Source organism: Athene cunicularia (assembly GCF_003259725.1).
Source record: "Athene cunicularia isolate RWA chromosome 1 unlocalized genomic scaffold, athCun1 chr1_part2, whole genome shotgun sequence".
NCBI classification, from domain to species: domain Eukaryota; kingdom Metazoa; phylum Chordata; class Aves; order Strigiformes; family Strigidae; genus Athene; species Athene cunicularia.
In genome coordinates this window covers 43,889,158-43,911,473 of record NW_020799092.1, presented here as the reverse complement: position 1 = coordinate 43,911,473, position 22,316 = coordinate 43,889,158, and the positions used below count along the sequence as shown (strand labels likewise).

The window sequence follows — 22,316 nt, the reverse complement described above, 5'->3', positions numbered from 1 at the left end:
GGAGGGGCCGCGGGCCGGTCATGGCCGTTTCTCAGAGCGCGGACGTGCGGCCGCCGCGGCCCGGACCCTGCCCGGTGCACTCTTGCGAGTTGGTCTTTAGTCAGGTTTTAGCAAGGCGTCGAGATTCTCCCCGGTGATAAACTCTGGTTTAAATAAATAGCCGGTCAGCAATGGTGTTTGGGTTAAAACACGACTGAATGGCTTGTCTTCTGTGAGGAATGAGGGTGGGTTTTTTTTGGTTTGGCTTGTTTTTGAGGAGGCTGTTGGGATAGACCTGTTAGTACTCTTTATTTTCAGTTCTTTTGTGATTTAGGTATAGAAGATAGTAATTATTTGTCTCCTGCTATGTTCTTCCAGAACTGGAAGACTGTAGGACTGACATGATAGAAGGTAGCTTGTTACCCATGGAAACCCCATGTTAAGCTTCTGGATCTTTTTGGTAGAATTAGGTAGAATAGAATGCAATTGCAATATATAGAATTAATTTGCCTTGGTTCAAGCTGGGCAAGTGTGCTTCCCACCTATGAGGCAGCCCCTGCTTTCCTCTGCACTTGGGCTGGCTCTTGTGGTGAGCAAGGTGCCAAAATGGGACCTGCTAGCATCCGATAGAGACTGAGAGCGCTGAGGCCAAACTAAGGTATTAAGAAATTGGCTAGTGGATGAAGATGGTACAGATCTTTAACATGTAGTCTAGAGAGAATGGGTTTAAATCCCTTGTGAACTCCGTGCATTTGAAGTTGCTGGTGTACACAGAGGTAAAGAAGAACAGTTCACAGGAAGGGAGGAGAATTTAAGTCTGTGGGTCGTGGAGGGGGGTTTGGGCAAGAGCTGGTAGAAGTGGGGCCTCTCTGCATGGGGAAGAGGTGGAGGGCCATAGGAGATGGTCTGATGAAATGTAAGTGCCCTTGTTCCTGTGAGAAGAGGCAGCAACCATGATGAGCAAAGTTTAATGAAGACCCTCGTCAGTAGCCTGGTGGCCCCCCCTCCAGCTACTTTCAGCATTGCTTTGTGCTTGTCCTTCATGTCTCCTCCCAGTAAAAATTAAAGTCTCTTTTTCGTCCCTAGGCAAAGCCAGTTGCCAGACTCCCCACCGGACTCTGGATCGGAACTGTGTTCTCCGCCACAGCTCCAGAGTAGGTCACATGAATTCAGCCTCTCCCAAGCTCATAATAATGTCTCCAGCTTCTTGTCCTTACTTTCTTCTCTGTTTACTTCTTGTAGCCCCGTGGTATGACACTACATGGCCCGGTGGGCTGCAGCCTCCATTCCCATACCCGTCTGCTGTGGCACCCAGCAAGCTTCCCTGCAGGTTCATGGACACTTACTCAGACCCCAGTGCCAGTGGGCATCCCTCCACCATCCCCCAAGGCTGCTGCCTGAAAACAGAAAATGCTGTGACTCCGTGGAATAATTCTACATCGTCCAGCAGTTTGAGTTTTAATTCTTCATACCTTCAGCCGAGTGCACCTCATATTTCTGGGTAAATGATAAAGCTTTTATGCAAGGGATGAGACAGATTAAAAAAAAAAAAAAAAAAAAAAAAAAAAAAAGGTAGATCTGGTAGAAGACATGGTTTAAGACGTGTAAAATTCCCGTGGGTGTAACATTTTCCACATGATGGCAGTGTTTAGACATTTTTGACACACTTGTTGTTGAGGGTTCTTTAAAAATCTTGACTGAAGTTCAGATTGGAAATAGGAATGGATTTCAATTTTGAAAACGTTACAAGGCTAGAGAGAGATCACCAGGTGCATCATAACTGATTATTCAGGTATTTTGCAGGGATTTGTCCATAAGGATCTTGCAGGTGTTCTGACAAGTGGCATGAGAGGAAAAAGAATTGTCATATCTGTGTAAGCAAGTGAAATGGTATTCATATACCATCTGCTATATTCACCCACTAGCGTGTTGTGGGTGCTTAATTATTTAAAATACACTGGGTAGTGGAAGCATCCAACCATGACACCTAGTAAGAATTAATTGACTGATGCATGCTGGAGGGGCCTCTCTGGTTGTTGGGAGAGAAACATGAATTCATCAGTGTTAGTCCTGGACTTGCAGATGCTCTGACCCTGTCTCCGTTTCTGTACAGAGCTCAATTATGTGTTAGACATGGGTGAAGGAAGCTGGGCCTGGGTTTCTCAGTGGAGCTATTTGTGTTTCTTTGTTTTCCGGTAGAAGATGCCAGTTAGTCAAAATCATATTATTTTTTGAGGGAATACTTTGGTTATTGGAACTTAAGATGCAAAATACTTCTTGACCAAATATGGAACTTTTGAACAAACCCAGAAAAAGAATAAGAATTAATGTGGTGGGTAGACTTTTTTTCTACTCATGTTTGCACCTTAGTTTGAGTGTCTACTGGTCCTGAGACATGGAGTTTGGCTTGGTTTTGCCCCATCCAGAATGAGTGACCATCTGTTAGGATATTCTAGTTTACATTTTATAATATCAAAACTTAAGAATAAGGCTTTTTCCCTTAGCACAAAGGAGTATTTTTTGAAACCTCACTTTCTGGAAAAGGGGAAAACAGTTACCTAGTAGTTGCCCCTTGAGATCTCTTCATTAATGCATTAGTTTAACCACTACTATGTTTTCTGTATAAGAAGGAAAGTGAGTTCGTGCTCAGTGCAGCACAGTTATTCAAGATAAAGCTGTGATTTAATACAAATGTCATGAAACAATAAAACACGCACTGTGTAAATTTTTGAAAATAGATAAACTTCTCTATTCATATGAAATAAAGAAATAAAGTAGTTTATGTTTTGGAAGGAAAAATTGCATAATTCAGTTTTAAAAAGCCAACAACACTCACCTGCCCCAGGCAAATTAGAATTTGGGTGACAATACAATTAGAATGGGATAGTTGGGTGTTCTCTTGTTATGATTCTACAAGATCTGTATTTAAATTTATAAATGAGTAATGCAATGTGTGTTTTTTAAAAAGTATTTCTGCAGCATCAGGCAAAAAGAGGAAGCTTTCACAATTACTGGGAGATGCCACTGATTCTCCAGTCTTGTCTCAGGACTCCAGACAAGGTAAGCAACTGTGTGAAGATGAAATGTAATGTTTCATGCCATAGACATTTAAGAGTACAGTGACTTCTGGCTCTGAAAAGGTGCTGGTATTAACAATCTGTACTCCACTACAAAGTTTGGAGGAATTTACCTTTTCAGTGTTTTTGAAAACCAGGACCTATTTATATTTGGTGAAGAGGGAAGTGTTAGAGGTTTGTGTTTCGTGAAGACTTTCTGGACAAAATATTCTGCCCTTCTCCATGTGTGAGCTTGCAGAACACGAATGATACCATCCTCTGCTGACTTTGTTTGGTGCTGAATTGACTGGGCAAAGAAACCTTCTTGGATCAACTTAACAGGGAATTAATGTGGTGGATGAGCAAACAGGTTGCAGTATCCCTTTATCATCTTGACTACATATTTTTTCTACAAAGTGTAGCCATGCAGAAGCTTGGTAAAAGCTGGGTGTTCCCCACACCTTCCTCAAATTAATTGGTTTGTTGTTTTATCAAGATAAAAATGCTAAGCTTATACCAATTGGTAGAAAAAAGCTTATCAGACACATACAGAAATGGATCAGCTTCTGTGAAGTGAGGCTCTCTGTGAATGAACAGTTTGTAATGAACAGTTTATCTGAGGAATTTCACCCTTGTCTGTTAGTGGAAAATCTGAGAGTTGCTTGTTATTTTTTCAGAGCAAGTTATTTTTCAGCATTAAATCAGTCTTTTAGACTACTTTTAATGAGTAGCAACTGGATTTACTAAGTTACTTTTCCTTTGGTATCTTTTATTTGATCAGTGTTGCTTGATTGGGACTGGTCCTCTGTCTACCACTGCTGGAAAGAGAGGATGAGAAGACACTTCTGTACCTAAAATTGCTATTGCTGGTTTTAATATGTAAAGACAGAGCTTTGAAATATGCTTTCCCTGGGAGTCACTCTTAATAAAATTGCACTGACACTTGTGTTATTGGAAAAAATATCATTTAGAAGTGAGATGTGAATTTCCTTACTGTGGGTTTTTTCTTATATTTTCATTCTGCTTATGTCAGATGTGGGGAATTGCAAATGAAGCTTGGACCTGAAGTGATTCTGTAGTCTCTGTCTTATTGTGCTGCTGCTGGCTGTGGATGGATCTTAGCTTATATGCTCAATGACATTTTCTTCTGTCCTTACTGTACTCCATTAACCTGTCTCTCTTATGGCATTCTCCTCTGTCTTCATAAAATGTGTAATACCTCAGAAAGCATTAACTAATCAACCAGAGGTAGTGATGAATGTGCTTGCTATTGGAAAACTGTGCCTCCTACTCTGGAACAAAGTACCTGTTGCAGTGAGTTGGAGTATATTCAGTTTAAACCTGTAGTAGAGAAAATGGGAAACATGTAATTATTTTGTTTAATTGCTTCTTGCAGTGTTGTAGCTTTACAGTAAAATGCTTAGCTTGCTTTATTTTTTTTTCTATTTTTGTTTTCCCCCAAAGGAAACTATCCATTCTTTTGGAGAAAATAAAAATAGGAAGTGCTACTTATGTAATATTTTGCAAATTAGGAAAGCTGAAAAATTTGTTTTCTAGGGCAAGGGAATATAACACAACCTTCTGGAATAACTGCAAAGGACAATCAGATTTACATATATATGCAATATATTTGTGCTTTATATGTATGTATATATGTAAATATATTTATAAAAATGTTTATGCAGGATTTTTGGCTAGTGACAAAACTAATAACTGAATTGTCACTATCTCTCTACAGCAACTGTTAAGGACTGTGCAGCTGAAGTGCAAGAATATGACAGTGATGGACAGAATGCAGCTTTGGAAAAATGCTGTCAAGCTCTAACATGGCAACCATATCAAATTTCTCAGTGGAACAGCTTATTTAACTCTAATTATGAAAAACTGTAAGCACTGATATTTGCACTTGGAAAAAGTGATTTATTGGTTTTTCTTCTGGTATTGTATCTTTGTAGGAATAAATGATACTTTTTGCATCCCTTGTTCTTACTGAAAATAAGACTGGAGAAGGAGGTATATCAGATATGATTGAATATGAATCTGCAGATGTATCAGATAAGCAGAATTTTAAACACTGGTTCAAATTCATGCCAGTTTTTCTGATTTCCCTTCAGGGGTTTAGGGGAAAAAGAAAAATGAATTTAACTTTAAATATCTGCTCATTTTTGTTTCTTTTGTCAAGAACATTGGGGCCAGTAATTACTGAGCATATGGCACCTTTCCCTCTAATGGCCTAAAGCTTTAAAGAAAAATGGAAATAGAAGATACCTGTAGTATTTCTAGGCACATGTAACCTAAGTCTTAATAACTATAGACATATATATATGATGTGCAACTGTTTAGTCAAAGATTTAGAGTTTTCCTGTATAAATCAGAACTGTAAATAATTTTTTTTTGGCACATGATCTTGCAAAGGTCATTCCAAGGTCACCTCACATCCCTGGTTTTCTCCATTTTCTCCATGTGAATGATCCCTTACAACAAAATCCCTTCTGAATTGTCTGGCTTATTCCCCAAGATTGGTGCAAACAATTTGTCACTGTCTCCACAGGACTTAAGTAGTATAGTAAATTTTAATTTTCCTCTAGCTCAGCTGCTAAAAGCACTCATGGGAGTTTGGAGTGTATCAGTGTCAATGCTGCACACTGACATCTGTGCACAGCGTGACAGGGGCAATACACATCTTACTGTGTCCCACACAACCCTTCTCCTAAGGTCTTGACATGACAAGAGACAGCTCAGTGTCCACACCTTTCTACTCTTTAGGAGCTGGATGGGCCAAGAAACCTCCAGCTGTGTTTGTGATGTGAATTGTTGCTCTAGATAAAAGTGGCTTCCAACTCCTGTTACACTTTCAATCCACAACTACATAAGAGAGCTGTGAGCTGATGGTGGGAGATTGCTCTCCTGCCACTACCCAATCACACTTATTGGTTCCCATACACTTAAAACTGAAATTCCAGACCTACATTTCTTCATGGCCGATGTCAACAAAGAAGAATGTGATACTGAGCATTAAAGCATTCAAATACATACTGTTGCCATTACTGTGGAAGGAGATTGAGGTATTATTTGCAGAGGAAGACAGTGTTGCTTTTTAAGTGAGGTCAATGGTGGTGCCTTTGTTCCAAGATGCACTATAATTATGGCATGGTGCACTGATTTTCTGAGTGGTGATCCTGTATGAATTAAAATATGACTTAGTAGTTTTGAAGTAGTTACAAAGTATTTTTCTCTTTATTCCCTGTCCCAGATAATCAGTGATTGTTTGAAACGGGCCTTTTGTTCATAAAAAGATAATAACGTCTATACGTTTCTTGTAAAATCTGTACATTTTGATTTTTCCAACTAATAATGTGCAAACAAATGTATGAGTTCTGAAAAGCCATCTTCAGTAATTGTGTTAATGAGAGGTTGTCAGTAGCATCAGATGAGATCATCATTATCAAACTTTCATTAGCAAGTAAAGTCAATGCCCGTGTAAGAGAACCTTGCCACATAGTCCTATTTCAGAATTATCCATCACTTAAATCAGAGGACTGGAAACATCGTTGGGATGGTGATTTCACTGTTTCATTTAGAAAGATCTTTTGATAACTTTCTTTGTTTGCTCTGAATCATAAGGACAGAATACTCTCTGGGTGACAAATTAGTCTTTTGAATAAATAGAATAGGTTTTCCTTAGCGAGGATAGGATGGACAGTATTATAAAGGAGAGTTTTATAGTCATCTGCCATAGAGTCTGTATCATTAGCTTTTCTTGTAGCTTCAGTAAAGCCTTATTTGAATCCCAGAAGCTTCTGCAGAAGCACTTGGTGTGGGAATTCAGGAATAAACTAGGGAGCCTTGCTGGCTCATTAGCACATTGTTGTCTGTAGCACTCATTCAGCTCTGGTTTTTATAGCAATGTTATAATGAATGATTGAATACACTAAAAGGTTTGGTTGTGCTTTTAGGTGCACAGAGTTCCTTTATAGCAGATTTGTAAGTGAGGATTATGTAAGCCTAACCACCTCTGGTTTCCAAACATTCCTTGTGTCAGAGTAGAATTAGAGTGCATTTTATGTGCATTTTCATTTTTTACACCTCTGAGAGGCTAAGAAGAGAATACTGCTAGAACCGGTGATTGTGAAGATGTATTTTGGCTCCCATTCTGTCAGTAAAACTCCGATGGATTTTCAGACCACATGAAAAGTACAGCTCAAGATGTCACTCAAATATGCCTGTTCTTAAAGTTGCTGTTCTTTCTTATTGTTTTTGTAGACCTGCTGTAGGATATCACATTGTCACAGATAAAGGATTTAATTTTTCAACAACAGATGATGCCTTTGTGTGCCAGAAGAAGAATCATTTCCAAATCACAGTCCATATTAGAATCACTGGACATCCAAAATATGTCAAAACTCAGCTGGGGGGGAAACCAATAGAAAAGTTTTACTTGAAAGCTTTTGGAATAAAGGCAAGTATTTCTCCTCTTTGTGACTTTTAGTAAGTTTGTATGTGATTATCCATAAAATGAGGTAAATAATCGAAATTAACTCTTAGTAATTTTTGACTCAGAACTGAAAATAGAACTCTTTTAAGTTGCTAGTGGCTTCTGTGTGGAACCCTTTGCAAAAAAAAGTGATGTTTTATGGATGCTTGTGCTGCTATATGCTGAAAGACATCATGTTTGCCTGTTTGCCATGGTTTCACTGACTTCCCTCTCTTTGTCTGAAATTTTGTTCCCTCTGTGGGCAGTGCAAGGATGTCAGCTGGTGTGTAGGTGGCCAGTCTACCCATTGGTTAAAAAGATGTGTTAAAAAAAATTACAAAGCAAAGAAAAGAATCAAATCTACCTTTCCTGAACAGTTAACATGAAGAAAACCAATAAAATTTCCTCATTTCTTCTTACCAGACTTTCAATTTTAATTTTAAGAACCAAATTCTTTGCAGCCAATATAGGTCCATACGCTTGCATATACAGAAGTAGTAAGAAATTTTAATCTTTCTGAAAGATTTTATGAGTTTTTTTACTTACTACCAAAATTCAGTGATTTAAAAAATCCATGTAGCTGTTTTACAAGGTGGTTACTACCAGATTTGCTTAATGCATTCTAGTGCAGAATAAATTAGTGAATATTACTGCTACCTGAAGCAAAGTACTGCTTGGTACCATTCCAGAAAGGTACAGAAAATTACATTAAAATAACTTGTGGAGCTACCTTGCATAGGTTCAGTTCTCATGTTAAATATCTACATTTATGCTTTGGAATAGAATGAGCCAATAACAGTCTAGATTCAGAAAGGAATTTTTCTTTTGCAAATTAATGCATGACTTTTCCTTTTTTTTTTTTTCCATTTAAAATTTCATCTATTGAAAGATTTGGGTCTTCAGACTAGCTGTCAGGTGTCAATTGATCAGAAGATAATTCCTATGTTAATTTCTATGTAATTCCATGGAAATGAACGAGATTTCACTGTTTCAGACACAATTTGCCTATTAATTTCTATTTAAAATTTTATGTGTTTGACAAATTAATATTCTTGTAATTTTTGAAAATTCTTTTTTCTTTGTAGGTGGAAGCTCCAAATCAAACAATTGCTATTGAACAGTCTCAGTCAGATCGAAGCAAAAAAACTTTCTATCCTGTTAAGTAAGAATTTTGAGAAAATTATTTTATTTCAATACGTGATTGATCTGGAATGTGATGTCGTAGTTTCCTGGAAGCATAGTAGCTCTAAACCAGTTTTCTGCTCTTTATCCAAATTCCATTCTGGGTGTGCACACAGAATCACAGTAGTAGTACATACCTGGTCTCCCTCCATGAAGGAAAATTTTCAGCAGCTTTGCAACTGTGCTGAAGTATGCCTATCCAAAATACTTTATATTTAGCTAGCAACACTGTTGTATGGTGTTTAGAGCTGTAGGGCAGATGCATTTCTCATCTTAAAAAATGTCAGTAATGTTCCTGTTCTACATAGACATGAGATGTATTTGCAAGTGCTTTTAAAGGAGAGTGCCTCTGCTAGAAACTTATGTGAACCTTCTCCCTGGAACTCTGCTATTCTGCATCTTAACTCATTGTCAGAATAAATGTTTGTTATTCTGGCACAAGTGTCTTCTGTTGGAGCTGTTCTGTTCTTTGTAAATAATTAAATAAGCCTTAAAACAAAAAGATAAGACAGTGTCAAGTTTGACAAGACAGTGCTGGGATAAAGGCTGGAATATATTATCTACAAAAATGAACTTTGATCTTGGGAGAAGAGCTCAATTTTCACTAAATTACCTCTATCATGGCATTCTTCTTCCTTTTGCATACTGACGAATAGATTCTGGGTGTATGTACATTTTTTCATGGATGACTGTTCAGTGGACTGTGGTTTTCTCCATGCAAACATTTTATTCACAGTATTTATCACTTACAGAGCATTGCCAGTATGTATTTGAGACATAGGTGTATATGTTATACTTCCAGACATACAAATTAGGTGCAGGTGAAAAAAAAGGAGAAGCAGTAAAATTTATTTATTTTAATGTGGGTATTCAGATCCAACAACAAGCAATGTTAACCTTGGCAAGCAACAAATACCCATCATATGGAACACATACAGTTTTATTATGTTCAAGACTGTATAAACAGACCAAGAAACACAAGACTCTTACTAGAACCAGTTTCCCATTGCTGGTGCTATATCTTGTTTATCTCCTTGACATAGTCACTGTGTTTTTAATGCATTTTTATAAACCAGCATTACTGCATTTTTACTGGGGTTCCTCTGTTTTTTTCATTTGCCAGTTTTTCTCACAACTGTTTTAATGGGTTTGAGGAAATCTGGCATAAGCCAGGTAGATCTCCAAATGCTTATTTCCCCAATCTTGTTTCCTTTTCTATTTTAGAGTTGATCTGCCAGGGGACCAGATAACTAAAGTAACACTGGGAAGGCTGCATTTCAGTGAAACAACAGCAAATAATATGAGAAAAAAGGGGAAACCTAATCCTGACCAGAGGTATTGATGTAGTTAGTTGGCCTGTGTGTGAAGTGGAAAAAGGAGGTCTACTTTAGAATGGAAATGATGCTTGTGAAAAATCTCAGTGTTGCCCAATCTGTGATTTTATTTCAAATTTTGTGATACTTGGTATCTGCTTAAAGGCCTCTCTTCTAGAGCCACAGAATAATATGAGAGTAAAAGAAAGTATCCTCGTGGTTAGAGATCATTTCAGGAAATCATGGCCACAATGATGGCTGATGAAATCAGTAAGCCAAGAGACCAGATAATGATCATTTTCTTCTGGGGAAGGAAGGGTTTTCACCTTTGAGTCTTCATTTCTCAAATTTTTCAAAATTACTATAATCTTTGTTCATTTTCAATGATTGTTGGGATTGAGATAGCATATTACTTCAGAGCAAGGGAAATAATTTTTCTTTCGTACTGTAACATAAATGCATTTTAAAAACCATTCTGGCTATCTTTTTATGTATCAATAATAGCAGTTGTATTTAAAACATTTTTTTTTTCTGTAAGAAGACATTATTGTAATTTATTGTCTTCATTAAATCAATTTCAAATTAGATACTTCATGCTGGTAGTTGGACTGTATGCTGTCTCTCAGGACCAATTCTACCTACTGTCTGCAAATGTCTCTGAAAAGATCATTGTGAGGGTAGGTACAAAATGTATATTTCTTTCATGTGAAAAGTATTTATTGTTTTGATATTCACAGGAGACTATGGGGGGATGATTCTTGGGCATAAAAATTACCACTAGCTCAGAAAGATTGAGGAAAAAAATGTACAGTTTCATATTTTATGAGTGTCTTGTTATTTTTTTATTTATAGGGATTTTAAAAGTAGAGCTTTAGAAGAATTTTAAGGAAAGGTTGTTGTGAATTCCAATACCAAATATGTTGATTTTTCCAGATTGTTTTTTCTTTGAGGTGAAACAATTTCCTGCATTTGCCAGGAATTTGGTAAATGCTTTCATTGGCTAGATGCTTCATTTTCAAAGGAGGATGAGAAAGAAAAAAAAAAAGCAAGGAAAGAAGGTAAAGCAACAATGGGAGAATTAAGACTCATAGCTGCCCCTTTCCACTGTGTTTCCAGAGTGTCTCAGCTCTTAATTTTGTGGTTATAATATAGGTTTCAAAATAGAAAAAAGAAGACTTGGTCTCTCTTCTTCATGACTCTTCCTCATTACTTTTCAGTCCCCTGATCCATATAAAGTTTTCCTTTTAGTACTCAGCTTTAGTCTACAGTTAGGGTTAGGCTTGGAAGAGAGAAAAATCCCAGAGCTCTATTGTGAGAGGAGCTGTGGAGGGTTGGGGTTAGGAGAGAGTGAAAGCGTAGAGCCCCAGCATGAGTGGGGTTGCAAGGGGGACTGCTAAGGGAAGGTGGAGACTACCAAAAGCAGAGTCCTGGCACTTTTTTCATGTGACCAGTAACAGGTGGTTAATGTCTGAAGTGGGCATAGCCTAGGGTTATGGTTATTTCTAGGGTGAAGGTCATGTTTAGGGCTCAGAAAAATAGGAAATGCATAGGTGTCGTGGTGGGGCTGCAAAGGGCCTCTAGAAGGTTGCAGCCCAGTGAACTTTTCTGCGTGGGCCGATCGGGGAGCTGCTGCTTGCTTTCACAGAGTCTTTCTAGTCCTTGACTTATGGTGAAGAAAAGGCTTAGGATTTTGCTTTAAAGTCAGGTAAGACCAAGAGCTCTAGTGTATTAAATGGGACTGGGAAGGAGCTCCTAAAGAAAGGTGAGGGCCGTCAAAAACTTTTAGTCCTAGCATAATTTTTTGTAGGCTATTGCTCAGGTCCGTTTGAGTGGCACATTGTCTTCCTGACCTTATAATTACAGCCTGGTTTAAGCATTTGGGTTTGGAGAGAGCAAAAGTGCAAATCTCTAGTATGTGTGGTGTTGCACAGGGGTTTCCAAAGGAAGATGAGGGCTTTCAGATGGTTTCAGTCCTGGCTCTTTTTTTCATCTGGGCCATAACTTTGTGTCTTCTTGTGCCATTAACCCTCTTCCTGCAGTTATGGTTAGGTTTCTGGAGGGCAATATGGCTGAGAGCTCCTTTTTGGATGGAGCTGTGAAAAGACTTTGAAGACAGTCTTTGGAGTTCAGTAGTTTTCTGCTCTGCTGAGGAGTTTTATCATTCTGGCCACTGCTGTGAGTTCTTTTATTTCAGGACACTGAAGCATGGTGTTTCTATCATTCCTGCATATTTAATTATTTTTCTTTTCTGTCTGTTAATTTCCACAATTCTGCTTTTGTCTTAATTTCTCTTTCTGCATCTAGCAGTGTTACCAATATAATCGCTGGGAAAGCTGTTAAATTTTCACATTTGACTCATCCTTGGGATTATTGCTGTTTTGTTTGTGGGTTTTTTTGTTGTTGTTTTGTTTTGTTTTTTAAAATTTGATTATATATTTTTATGTAAGATTTAGAAATATACATTTTTCTACCATTTTTAATGTTAGAATCTTCTGAAATTTCAATGAAGATAGCTTCTTTGATGTGTGTGAGACAGTTTTTTAATAGAAATCCAGGGAATGAGATTTTGCGAACATGGCCACTATTCCAGACAAAGAAAAACAAAGGCAGAATAGCAGAAGAATCAAGCGACTGTGATTTGAAGTGATGAAAATATCAACAGGAAAGCAGGAAAGAAAAAAAAGTCATTTTCCAGATGTCTGACAGCTTCAGTGTCAGGGTACAGTGAGCCAGCCACTGGCAACCTTAAAGTGGCAAAGCTGTGCAAACACACTGCGAGAGAAAGCAACTCAATGTTCTGGCCCTTTATACACTCAAACATAACATAACAAAACTACCAGCTGCATAGTGGTTATCAGGCATATCAGATCATGCTCTCATTGTGACAGTGATAAGTGCCTTGTAGATGGTGGAGCCCTGTGGAAGCCTAGCTTCTTTAAACAAGTGTGAACTTTTTATTGTGATCATACTTTTGTTCAGAGTCTAATTTTAAAGCCTGAATTCAAAGTTTTTTTAAAAAATAAAATTAATTATTGACATCAAATGCCTTTTCTAATTATACATACTCAGTTGTTTTATAGGTGTTCTTTGAAAGACCTGTTTCCTTGATGTGTAATTTATGATGAGTGAGTTTAAAATGTTACAGAGGATTTTATGAACCACATGTGTTTAATCTGTGCCTTGTTTGCTCTTTTCTGATTTCCAGCCTCAACTAAAGTTTGCTGATAAACAAAGAATGGTTATGTGACATAATGTCCAAGTTAAAGTTTGGAAAGCTTGGACACTGATAGTTTAGCTTAAGGTGATAATAAAGTAGAATTCAAGCAATGAGACCAATACTGTGTGAGCAGAAACACTTAGAAGTAACTCCACTTGGGATTTTTTTTTTGTTGATGTGTTAGTAAAGCTTTTGAATACAATTTAAATATTAAAGATTTGGCATTTCATTTTTCTGGAATTTCTAATGGAATAAGAAATAGTACATCTATGCTATACTATATCTTTAAACATGAGTTTTCCTTCTAGGCATCTAACCCAGGGCAGTTTGAGAATGACAGTGATGTACTGTGGCAGCGAGGACATGTTCCAGAGACGATAGTCTATCACGGTCGAGTAGGAATTAACACAGATGCACCAGATGAAGCTCTGGTTGTCTGCGGAAATGCAAAAGTTATGGGCAGAGTCATGCATCCATCTGACAGCCGAGCAAAACAGAATATCCGGGAGGTGAGGGCTGTGGAGTATTTAGGGCATTTACGTTTGCACCACAGCACATGTGTGGATCATTGTTCTGACACATGAAGCAGCTTCTTTATCCTGGGTGTGCTGAAATGCTGGCCTAAAGAAACCAGATGTATCACTGGGCTCTGTAGAGCCATTGCCTGTGAACTTTGGAAGAGGCTGTCCGTAGAAGCTGGGGATACCTGTGTAAATGGGAGTTGTCAGGCTGAAGGGTAACTGGCAATACAAATACAAACAGCACTCTGCTGATGGGGAGTGGGAAGACTGTCCATATTTTTTGCTGTGAAGACTGGCCAAGTGACTGTGTCAGGTGTGTTGCTAAGTGATGTCCTAGATGCCATGACATTCTTAGTGTTTCAACACATGAATCTTCGGTATTTGTCCAACTAGGTCGATACGAATGAGCAGTTGAGAAGAATTACACAAATGAGGCTGGTGGAGTATGACTACAAGCCTGAATTTGCATCTGTTATGGGAATTAAAAATACCCACGAAACAGGTATTGGGTCAGCTCTGTTCCCATTTTTCGTTAACTTCCACTGTTGTTCATTGTCCCATAGTGCTTTTTAACACCCTGCTATTTCATCCTCATTTCTTAGGATATCGCACATTCTGCTGTGTATCTCTTGTGATATAAAAATGCCAAAATTAAGTATTTCTGGTAATTTTCCAACTTCTGTTTTGATTTTTAAAGATAGGAGGTTATTTTTCCAGAGGTTTAATGAGAATGAAGTATGTGATCACAATCAATTTTGTTCTTATTGCAGAGAAAAGGTAATTCTAAAGCTTTCTGTTTTCTGTGGAATGGAAAAAAAAAAAAAAAAAGTGAAATCCTAGATTTTCCTACCACAGAGAAATTCTAGATTGTGTTTGGCCCTACCTGTAGCTTTTAGGATGGGCAACTCAAAGCACACAACCATGGTCAACAGCACGCCGTTTGTTTCCTGACTTTAGTTTCTGTTATCTTGTGAACAGGCATAATAGCCCAGGAAGTGAAGGAGCTTTTACCTCAAGCTGTTAGAGAAGTTGGAGATGTTGCTTGTAATGATGGAGAAAAAATAGAGAAGTTCCTCATGGTTGACAAGGTATGGTCTTGAGAGAGAAAGCAGATGTGTGTATTTAGACTGTTCTTTTCACATATGGAGCTATAAACACACACTATGCTTTATACAAAGCTGTAGGCCTCCACCTGTATTTACAAAAATTGTGTTTGGCAAATCAGTGAGAAAGAATGAACCACCAGGCATTAGTAAATGGCTGGTTTTTTTGAATGACAAATCTATTTCTATTAAAATCTCATTATAATTATAAATAAACATACAACAAAAGAGAAAAGGAAAATAACTAACTTTGCTGAATAAAGGTGGATAGAAATTTGATAGCATTGGTCCAACAAGTGGGACTCCAAAACATTCTTTTGTTTTTAAGTTAATTAAGTGTTCCAGAAGTGAATTAAGCAATGATGGCATTGTGTTTGTTAAACAAAAACTTCCTTACTCTAATCCTGGTGTAATCTCTTCATACCAAATACAAATGCTTTCTCTGTGTGTGCTGTGGGAAGGTTTTTTTGGCCATCTGAAATCCTTATTATAGCTTCAAAACCATATACTAGAAAACGTTTACGGCACACGAGGTAATTACCATGCTCATAGGTTGGAAATAATGCCTTAGTCTAGTGTGCTCTCTTCCCCTCCTTTTCCTGTAGAAATAGGACTGGAAGGGACTGTCAGTCACAGAGTCCAGTCACATGACTTGTCCAGAACATTGCTCAGAGCAGTCCCTCTGTTGTGCGCTGGTTCACTGCAGGTCAGGGACCACTTCCCAGCTTTTTCCTGCTTACAGCTGATACTGGGAAGAGTCTGGCCTGGATGATGTAATGAACACAATCCTTTATTCATTATAATCATGCATTCTTTCATTATTCTGTAGAAAACACAGGTTTATACCACCAAACTTGGAGAAAATACCTATAAAAAATACTTCATTTCACTTGTCTTCGTATGATAGGCTACAAATAAATTAAATTCATAGGTTAAATCTGCTAGGCTGTATTCCATATAAAGAAAGCATGAATGAGACACCTTGAGTAAAGCTGTGGAAAGAGCACTTTTTAGAGATACTGTTGAAAAGGAGACATTTAGAAAATTTGCTGTGCTTGGTCAGGGGTCCAGCCTGTAACTCATTTCTAGATGCTCACAGAAGAGCAATGGTGTTATATAGTGCCACTAGGTTTATTTTGCCATTTAGCCCTTCCTGTTACGTTGTCTGGCAGCTGCAGCATCATTTGTGTTTTTGAGTCCCCCCCCAAACTACTGTGGGGTAGTCAAGTTGTACAGTTGAGCTTCTGGTTTATATCTCTCTTTGCTGAAATATCACACAAAATACCATCTGTAACAGTGCCTCACAGCACTGCCTTTTGGGCCCATTGTGTTCCCTTTCTCCTCGGTAGCTTGGGTCTCCGGACAGTGCTTGCCAAGATGTCTTCCAGGGATGTGACCTTGGAAATGGAGAAAGCCTACTGCACCCTGCAGGGCGTGATTCTGTAGTGGATGTGGCCCAAGCAGGAATGAGTTGTTACAGCAATGGCTTATTTGCTGCTTAGCATTTTCTTGACAAATTGGCTAGGTCTGGGATCCCTTCACAAACACTTTGACATTGTTTTAATACAGTGAGGTAAATCTGTGCTCTCTGCTATTTCTCCTAACAACTGTGGCAGAGCATGTGAAGGTCAGTTCCATGAGCTTTGGGGTGACAGGGGCAGGACAGATCTGTGTTTAACAGTTTAAGATGTGTATTGAATTCAGAGATTGGGAACATCTGATGTCCAGGTGGAACTGCTTTAATGTCTGGGGCTCCCAATGCCAGAATAGCTCAGCACCTTGAATAGTAAATGGACAATGCTTCATATCTTTGCTTTCAGTTAGGAAGGTGATGAAGCCTTGAACTTTGTTACCTCACATTCCATGTTTTGTTCCAGATAAGCTGGTTATTGGCTGGTTTGGTTGTGTCTCTTCGTCAACTACCTTTTTGGAGCTGTCCAACCCTGTAAAATTAATTGACTGCATGATGCATTTGAACCAGGCTCTGCTATTTTCTAGAGAAATGTCTCAACTGTGTGGAAATCTGCTGTTTTGGGGCAGGAATCTTTCTTCTCTTCTCAGTTTCACTGTGCTTACTAGTTCTTCAGTGAGGCAGTAAAACTCTGATCAGTCCTTTTTTCCCAAAGAATGGGGATTTTCCAGATCATCCATTTTCTCACCTAGAAGAGATTCATGCGTGATTTGAAGAGAATGGAAAGGGCAGATGCTACATATCATTGATATGAGGACAACTGACCGTATGAATGATTTTACAGTTCTAGGCACAGGAGGTTATTTTGAAGTCACTTTTTAGTTAAACAGGCTGTTGGTCTTCTGGCGGTACCGAAGTTTGCAACTTACCACCAATATCTGTTCTCTGGTTCTATTTATACAAAATACTATCTGGTTTTGTGGAATGCAGTCATCTGTAAAAGAAAGGTGGGCATGGCATTTACAATGTGAAAGGCAAAACTCTGCTTTTGCCTTATTTCTGCATGACTTGACTAGACTGGAACACTTAGCAATATTAACTGCAATAATAGCTTCGTCCAAGATTTAATGGCATCAGTCTGGTTGTCCGTTAGTATAAGAAAGCCATTCTTGCAGACATAGCAAAGAAAATATGCTGTTACTGAGCTCCTGTAGTGGATCAGTGATCATTTTTGGCTCAGCAGTGGTTAAAATACTCATTACCTGGATGGTTGTATTGAGGGCTTCTCCAACAGCAGATCGATACCTAGATGATAAGCAGGGGGTAGAAGAACAGAAGGCTTTTCCTGGGTAAAATATTCAGAAGGAGTAAATGGAGGGTGTCTAAACTGTGTTAGGTGCAGAGCTAATCATGGTATTAGAACTTACAGGACTCCTGTAAGAGTTTGGAGAGGTTGAAAGGGAGGACAAAATATTATGCCATCACTGCTTGATCTCCGGTTTGGATCTTTCCCTGTCTCATTGATTCCTGTATGATTCAGGTTATATGTACAACATGGATAGAAACCCTGGCTTGTCTAAGACAGGTTAATCAATCCTGTAGGTAGATAGCTGGATGTACATTATGCTAAGTGATTCTGAAATCTGTGTTCAGCTGCAGCACTACAAATCAAATAGTAGATGCCTGCTGTGACAATGTTAAGGTTTAAAATTCAGTACAGGATGACTGTAAAACATAGTTTAAATTCTTGGTTTACAAAGCCTTTTAGGTTCTTTAAATTTTTCTGTAAGTCCTCATTTTCAATTTACTGCAAATTGAACATAAGCAACTTTTACAGTCTAGCAAAAGGGTTTTATAATCATAAGTGTGTCCCATTTACAGTGAGATAACTTGAGTTTGCATTTTAAATATTCAGTGTATCCTTACATAGGTGAATTCTGTACTCATTCCTGCTTGTTACATCTGATTGATGAACATACTGTATCTTCTTTTGTCCTTGTTTTTCTTCTCAGGATCAGCTCTTTATGGAGAACGTTGGTGCTGTAAAGCAGCTTTGTAAACTAACAAACAATCTTGAAGTAAGAATAGAAGAATTAGAACAGTGGAATAGGAAACTGTCCAGGCTGAAACGGATGAGCAGTTTAAAGTCAACAGTCAGTGAAGAGAGCAAAGTGAGGTACTTCTGTCAGGGATGTTCTCTGATAGTTGTCACAGAAATTGGTAAAGTGGTCTCTGTGGTAGAAGTGAAAACGGATTTTGCTTGACAGTGGGATTCAGCTCATTTCCAGCATTTAAGTTATGCAAAAAATGTGAATTTCTCATATTTTTTTCCAGCATTTAAGTTATGCAAAAAATGTGAATTTCTCATATTTTTTACCTCACTGACAAAATTAATATTTGAAATGACTGTTAAATCGCAGTCATTTTTGTAATTGCTTCAGTTGCATAAAGCAAGGACAGATTATGTCCATTTACAGCCCTGGAACTTGGAAATTGCTGCTAAGATAAATTTGCAGAGCTTCTTCTGCAAGAAAGGATCTTCATTAGTGCCTCAGTGGAACTGATGAGCATTTCTTATTTCTAAACAATTTCCCCAAGTTTTCTTTGAAATCAAATATAGCATTTAATATCATTCACCTGAACGAGGTAACTGGAGGTCTTTGTTCTTGACAATGAATCTGCTGACACTTCTGCCTTTCTCTTTTTAAATGTTAAAATTGAAAAAGCAAGTGACATTAACACCCTATTGAAATGTCTCTTTTTCATTTATTAGTTGCTGAAACATTTGAATGTTAAAGAGATCTTGTCTCTTACAGCAGGTATAGTCGAGCTACTAGTCTTTTGCCATCAAAAAAATCAGTCCGGCTAAAATCCAGCAAGGTGAGTGAAATTAAATATGTGGAATATGCCTATGAGAGAGTTTTTGTAAGTGCTGAAGTATTGGTGAACGCTTTCATGTTTTAAATTGAGAATCAAATTCCTTAGCTTGGATTATTTAGTGTCAGGCTCAACTAGCTGTACTGAGAAAACACATACACGGCAGTTCTACTTCTTGCCTATACATGTGTGTGTGAGAGTAGTTCCATGGCGCGTAATGGTGTGAAGGAGACCAACAGGACAGAACTGTTGAGCCTGTAGGTGGCTCACAAGGTGCAGTGCAGTGCAGTGGATAATTGTTCCTCAGCTTCCTTCCTTCCTTTCACTGTGGTTTGAAGTTAGCATTGCCTGTTTTGTACCACATAGTGCTGTCTTTTAGGTGGTTAAGACCTGGATAGGGGGTTGTTGCTATTGCTGAATGGCTTCCTCTTGCCCATATCCTGGCAGGGATTGAATGAGTTAGGGAATATATGTTGCCTACCTTGCATTTGCCAGTGCCAAAGAGCAAGACAAAATAATAGGTAAAATGTTCTTCATTCCATAAGGACAGTCAGTTCCTCCATCGTCTAAGATCATCCTATTTGTCTGAAAAGTGCGATTCTTCTGTATTTAGACCAGCCAAGGTTTAACATGGTCTGAGAATATACTGAAAGCTGCTCATCTTTTAGTTCTGGACAATGCTTACTGAGTTCTTAGTCTGATTTTTAAATACTTTAAGAGTATGAAAAATGGCAGGAAGAAAAGAGAAGGAGCTGTTATTTTTACCCATCCTTTCTTCCTGTGTAATGTTTGTGTCCCCAGACTATCAACAGTGTGCAGCACACTCCCAGTTTTAGGGAGCCTTTCATTGCTTAAGGTTTTCTTTTTAGATGTTATAAGGATGACTTGTATGGTTCCTCTGAAAGAAACAAAGTTACCTTGAAGTCAGACTAGTATAGTATTTCTTACTCTACTAGTAGTAGCTTAGTTATGTGCCACTTAAATTAATGAAACTTTTTTTTTTCTAGGTCTGTTTGTCAAAGTCAAAAGAGGCTTGCTCCATGAAGATTTTCCGTGTGACCATAATAGCTTTGATTGCTATTATGGCACTATGGTAACAGTTAATTATCAACCACTTGGCTTGTTTCTCCTGTCTCCTTTCTACTTTTCTCATCAGGAAGAAGATTGCAATTTTTTTCTTCTTCTCACCCTTCCTACTCAAAGAACACAATGTATTAAAATTAAGAGTGAATAAGCCTGGTGATATAAACAGTAAAATTGATATCGTTTTAGAAAAGTGAGATACTTGTGGTGCACATACAACTAATCTCTGTGCATGTCACGATGTATGGTGCACCTCAAATGTATTTTGATGGCTCATCCAGGCTCATGAGTCTGCATGTTTTATGGAATCATTCTGTGCTGAAGTACCATTTCTGATGTACAGAGTGATTCTGTTGTGTGAAATGAAGCTGGACTTGTTCCCAGTGTGGTGGGCAGTCCTGTGACTCAGAAAGTTTGACTTGTGACATTAGACTTGTGGAAAGGAAAGTGTGTGCTGGACTTGAGATGGCTGTTTTCCTTTTCTAGTCCAAAAACCTGTGGCCTACAGTCTCTCTGTGAACTGAGTGCTTTGAACTGGTGTTGTGATTATATTTACAGTGGAAAACTGACTGTATTTTGTGTTGAATACAAGAATATGTGTATATGCATATATACAAGTATATGAATACAATACTGTATACAAGTATCTGATGTAAACGCCATTAAATTCAGTCAAAATTTTTCCCACTAGAACAGATGGTTAACTCTTACATTACTACATTTGGACAAGGTGTTTTAAGGTACTAATGTTATGTTACATAAAAGATGGATGTGACTACAGAATAATTCTTTTTCTACAGTGCTTTGACAATATCAACCTTATATTTACTTAGCATTCATGACAGACATTTTGAAAAGCATCTGATTTACAGGCAAGTAATTAAATTATGTTAGTGAATTAGAATTAGTAATTGATTGTGGACCAATCTATTTTGGTCCACAACTCTGATGTCCATTTCTTAATAAATTGTTTTTCTTCAGCAGCAGTACGTCAAGTTCTGTTCTACTCTCTCCCCCTACCACTACAGCAGGTACTGTATCTCTGCTGGTCTGCATACACATAACAGGCCTTCAGTTTCTGTGCTATCATAAGATGCCAATCAACACACAGCACTAGTGAGAGAACTGTCTTTTTTTTTTTAGCATTGCAGGGGGAAAGCACAATTTCTCAGAGCACGCAACCCATCAGCAGGATCCCTGAAGTGAATTTCTGTGACATTTTGCTTTGTGACAAGGTCTATTGTTGTCCAATTCATCAAGCAAAAGTCAAATCTCTAAGTTTCGAGAAAACCAATGCAAAAGAGAAACGTAAGTTGAAACATTAGTTTCTGTTATTTACCATTTAAGTAAAGGCTATATGAAGAGTGTGTGGGAAGGGGCAAGAATCTTTAAAAGTAGTTAGCTTCCTATAAAAGAGCCTAGTCCAGAGCTTAAAAAATCCTGATATAATTAATCATCCCTGAAGTCAATATGTTTTTGAAAAATCTGGCCTGGTTACCTTTAAGAATTTTGGGTCCTAAGATGTTTTATCAGGTGTAACTGTTCTTCCTGGCCATTCATGGTAAATGATTTTATGTGAACTAGAAAGTCACTAATCTCTTAAATTAACCTTTGCCTATGGCTGGACAGGAATTATTTGGAGTAATGGAGAGTGAACTAACAGATATAGAAAAACCCAAAACACTTAATGGTGTCACGATGTGGCAATACTACCTCTTTTCTGTGGGTAGGGACAGAAATTCAACTGCCAGAAAACATCAAACTCAGAATTAAAACTCTGCTCATTCAGGCAGGATTTCTGAGTAGAGAAATGTTATTTGAAGGCAGAGCTCTATGAAATAAATGACTCCTACTGGAACAAATTCTCTTTCAGATATTGTCTGCCAGATGTTATGTGTGTAGTATGTGAGTAGGTGTATTGTTTACAACTTTTATAATATTTATAAGAAATAGTTTATACATAAAGGTATGCACAAGTTGTTGGAATCTGTATTCCTCTTTCCCAGACCTTAACATTGTCAATGTCTGGAAACAAGTGTTAATATTACTAAACCCAGCATTCATACTCCTCCTTTCTTGGCCTTGGGAACAACTCTTGCA

At 38.0% G+C, this 22,316-nt stretch overlaps 1 protein-coding gene across 1 annotated transcript in view; it reads left to right on the top strand.

Annotated features, from left to right (window-relative positions):
* Nucleotides 1–22,316, top strand: part of MYRFL (myelin regulatory factor like) — a 46,110-nt gene that overhangs the window by 10,597 nt on the left and 13,197 nt on the right. Inside the window, exons 3-19 of the mRNA XM_026865151.1 lie at nt 1,066–1,133; nt 1,222–1,480; nt 2,948–3,039; nt 4,774–4,921; nt 7,299–7,494; nt 8,595–8,671; nt 9,916–10,026; nt 10,591–10,681; nt 13,530–13,730; nt 14,136–14,244; nt 14,721–14,830; nt 18,269–18,432; nt 19,073–19,136; nt 20,141–20,226; nt 21,017–21,088; nt 21,201–21,247; nt 21,360–21,524. Of these exons, the coding sequence (XP_026720952.1) occupies nt 1,066–1,133; nt 1,222–1,480; nt 2,948–3,039; nt 4,774–4,921; nt 7,299–7,494; nt 8,595–8,671; nt 9,916–10,026; nt 10,591–10,681; nt 13,530–13,730; nt 14,136–14,244; nt 14,721–14,830; nt 18,269–18,432; nt 19,073–19,136; nt 20,141–20,226; nt 21,017–21,088; nt 21,201–21,247; nt 21,360–21,524 (2,060 nt within the window). The remainder of the gene's footprint in view (nt 1–1,065; nt 1,134–1,221; nt 1,481–2,947; nt 3,040–4,773; nt 4,922–7,298; nt 7,495–8,594; nt 8,672–9,915; nt 10,027–10,590; nt 10,682–13,529; nt 13,731–14,135; nt 14,245–14,720; nt 14,831–18,268; nt 18,433–19,072; nt 19,137–20,140; nt 20,227–21,016; nt 21,089–21,200; nt 21,248–21,359; nt 21,525–22,316) is intronic.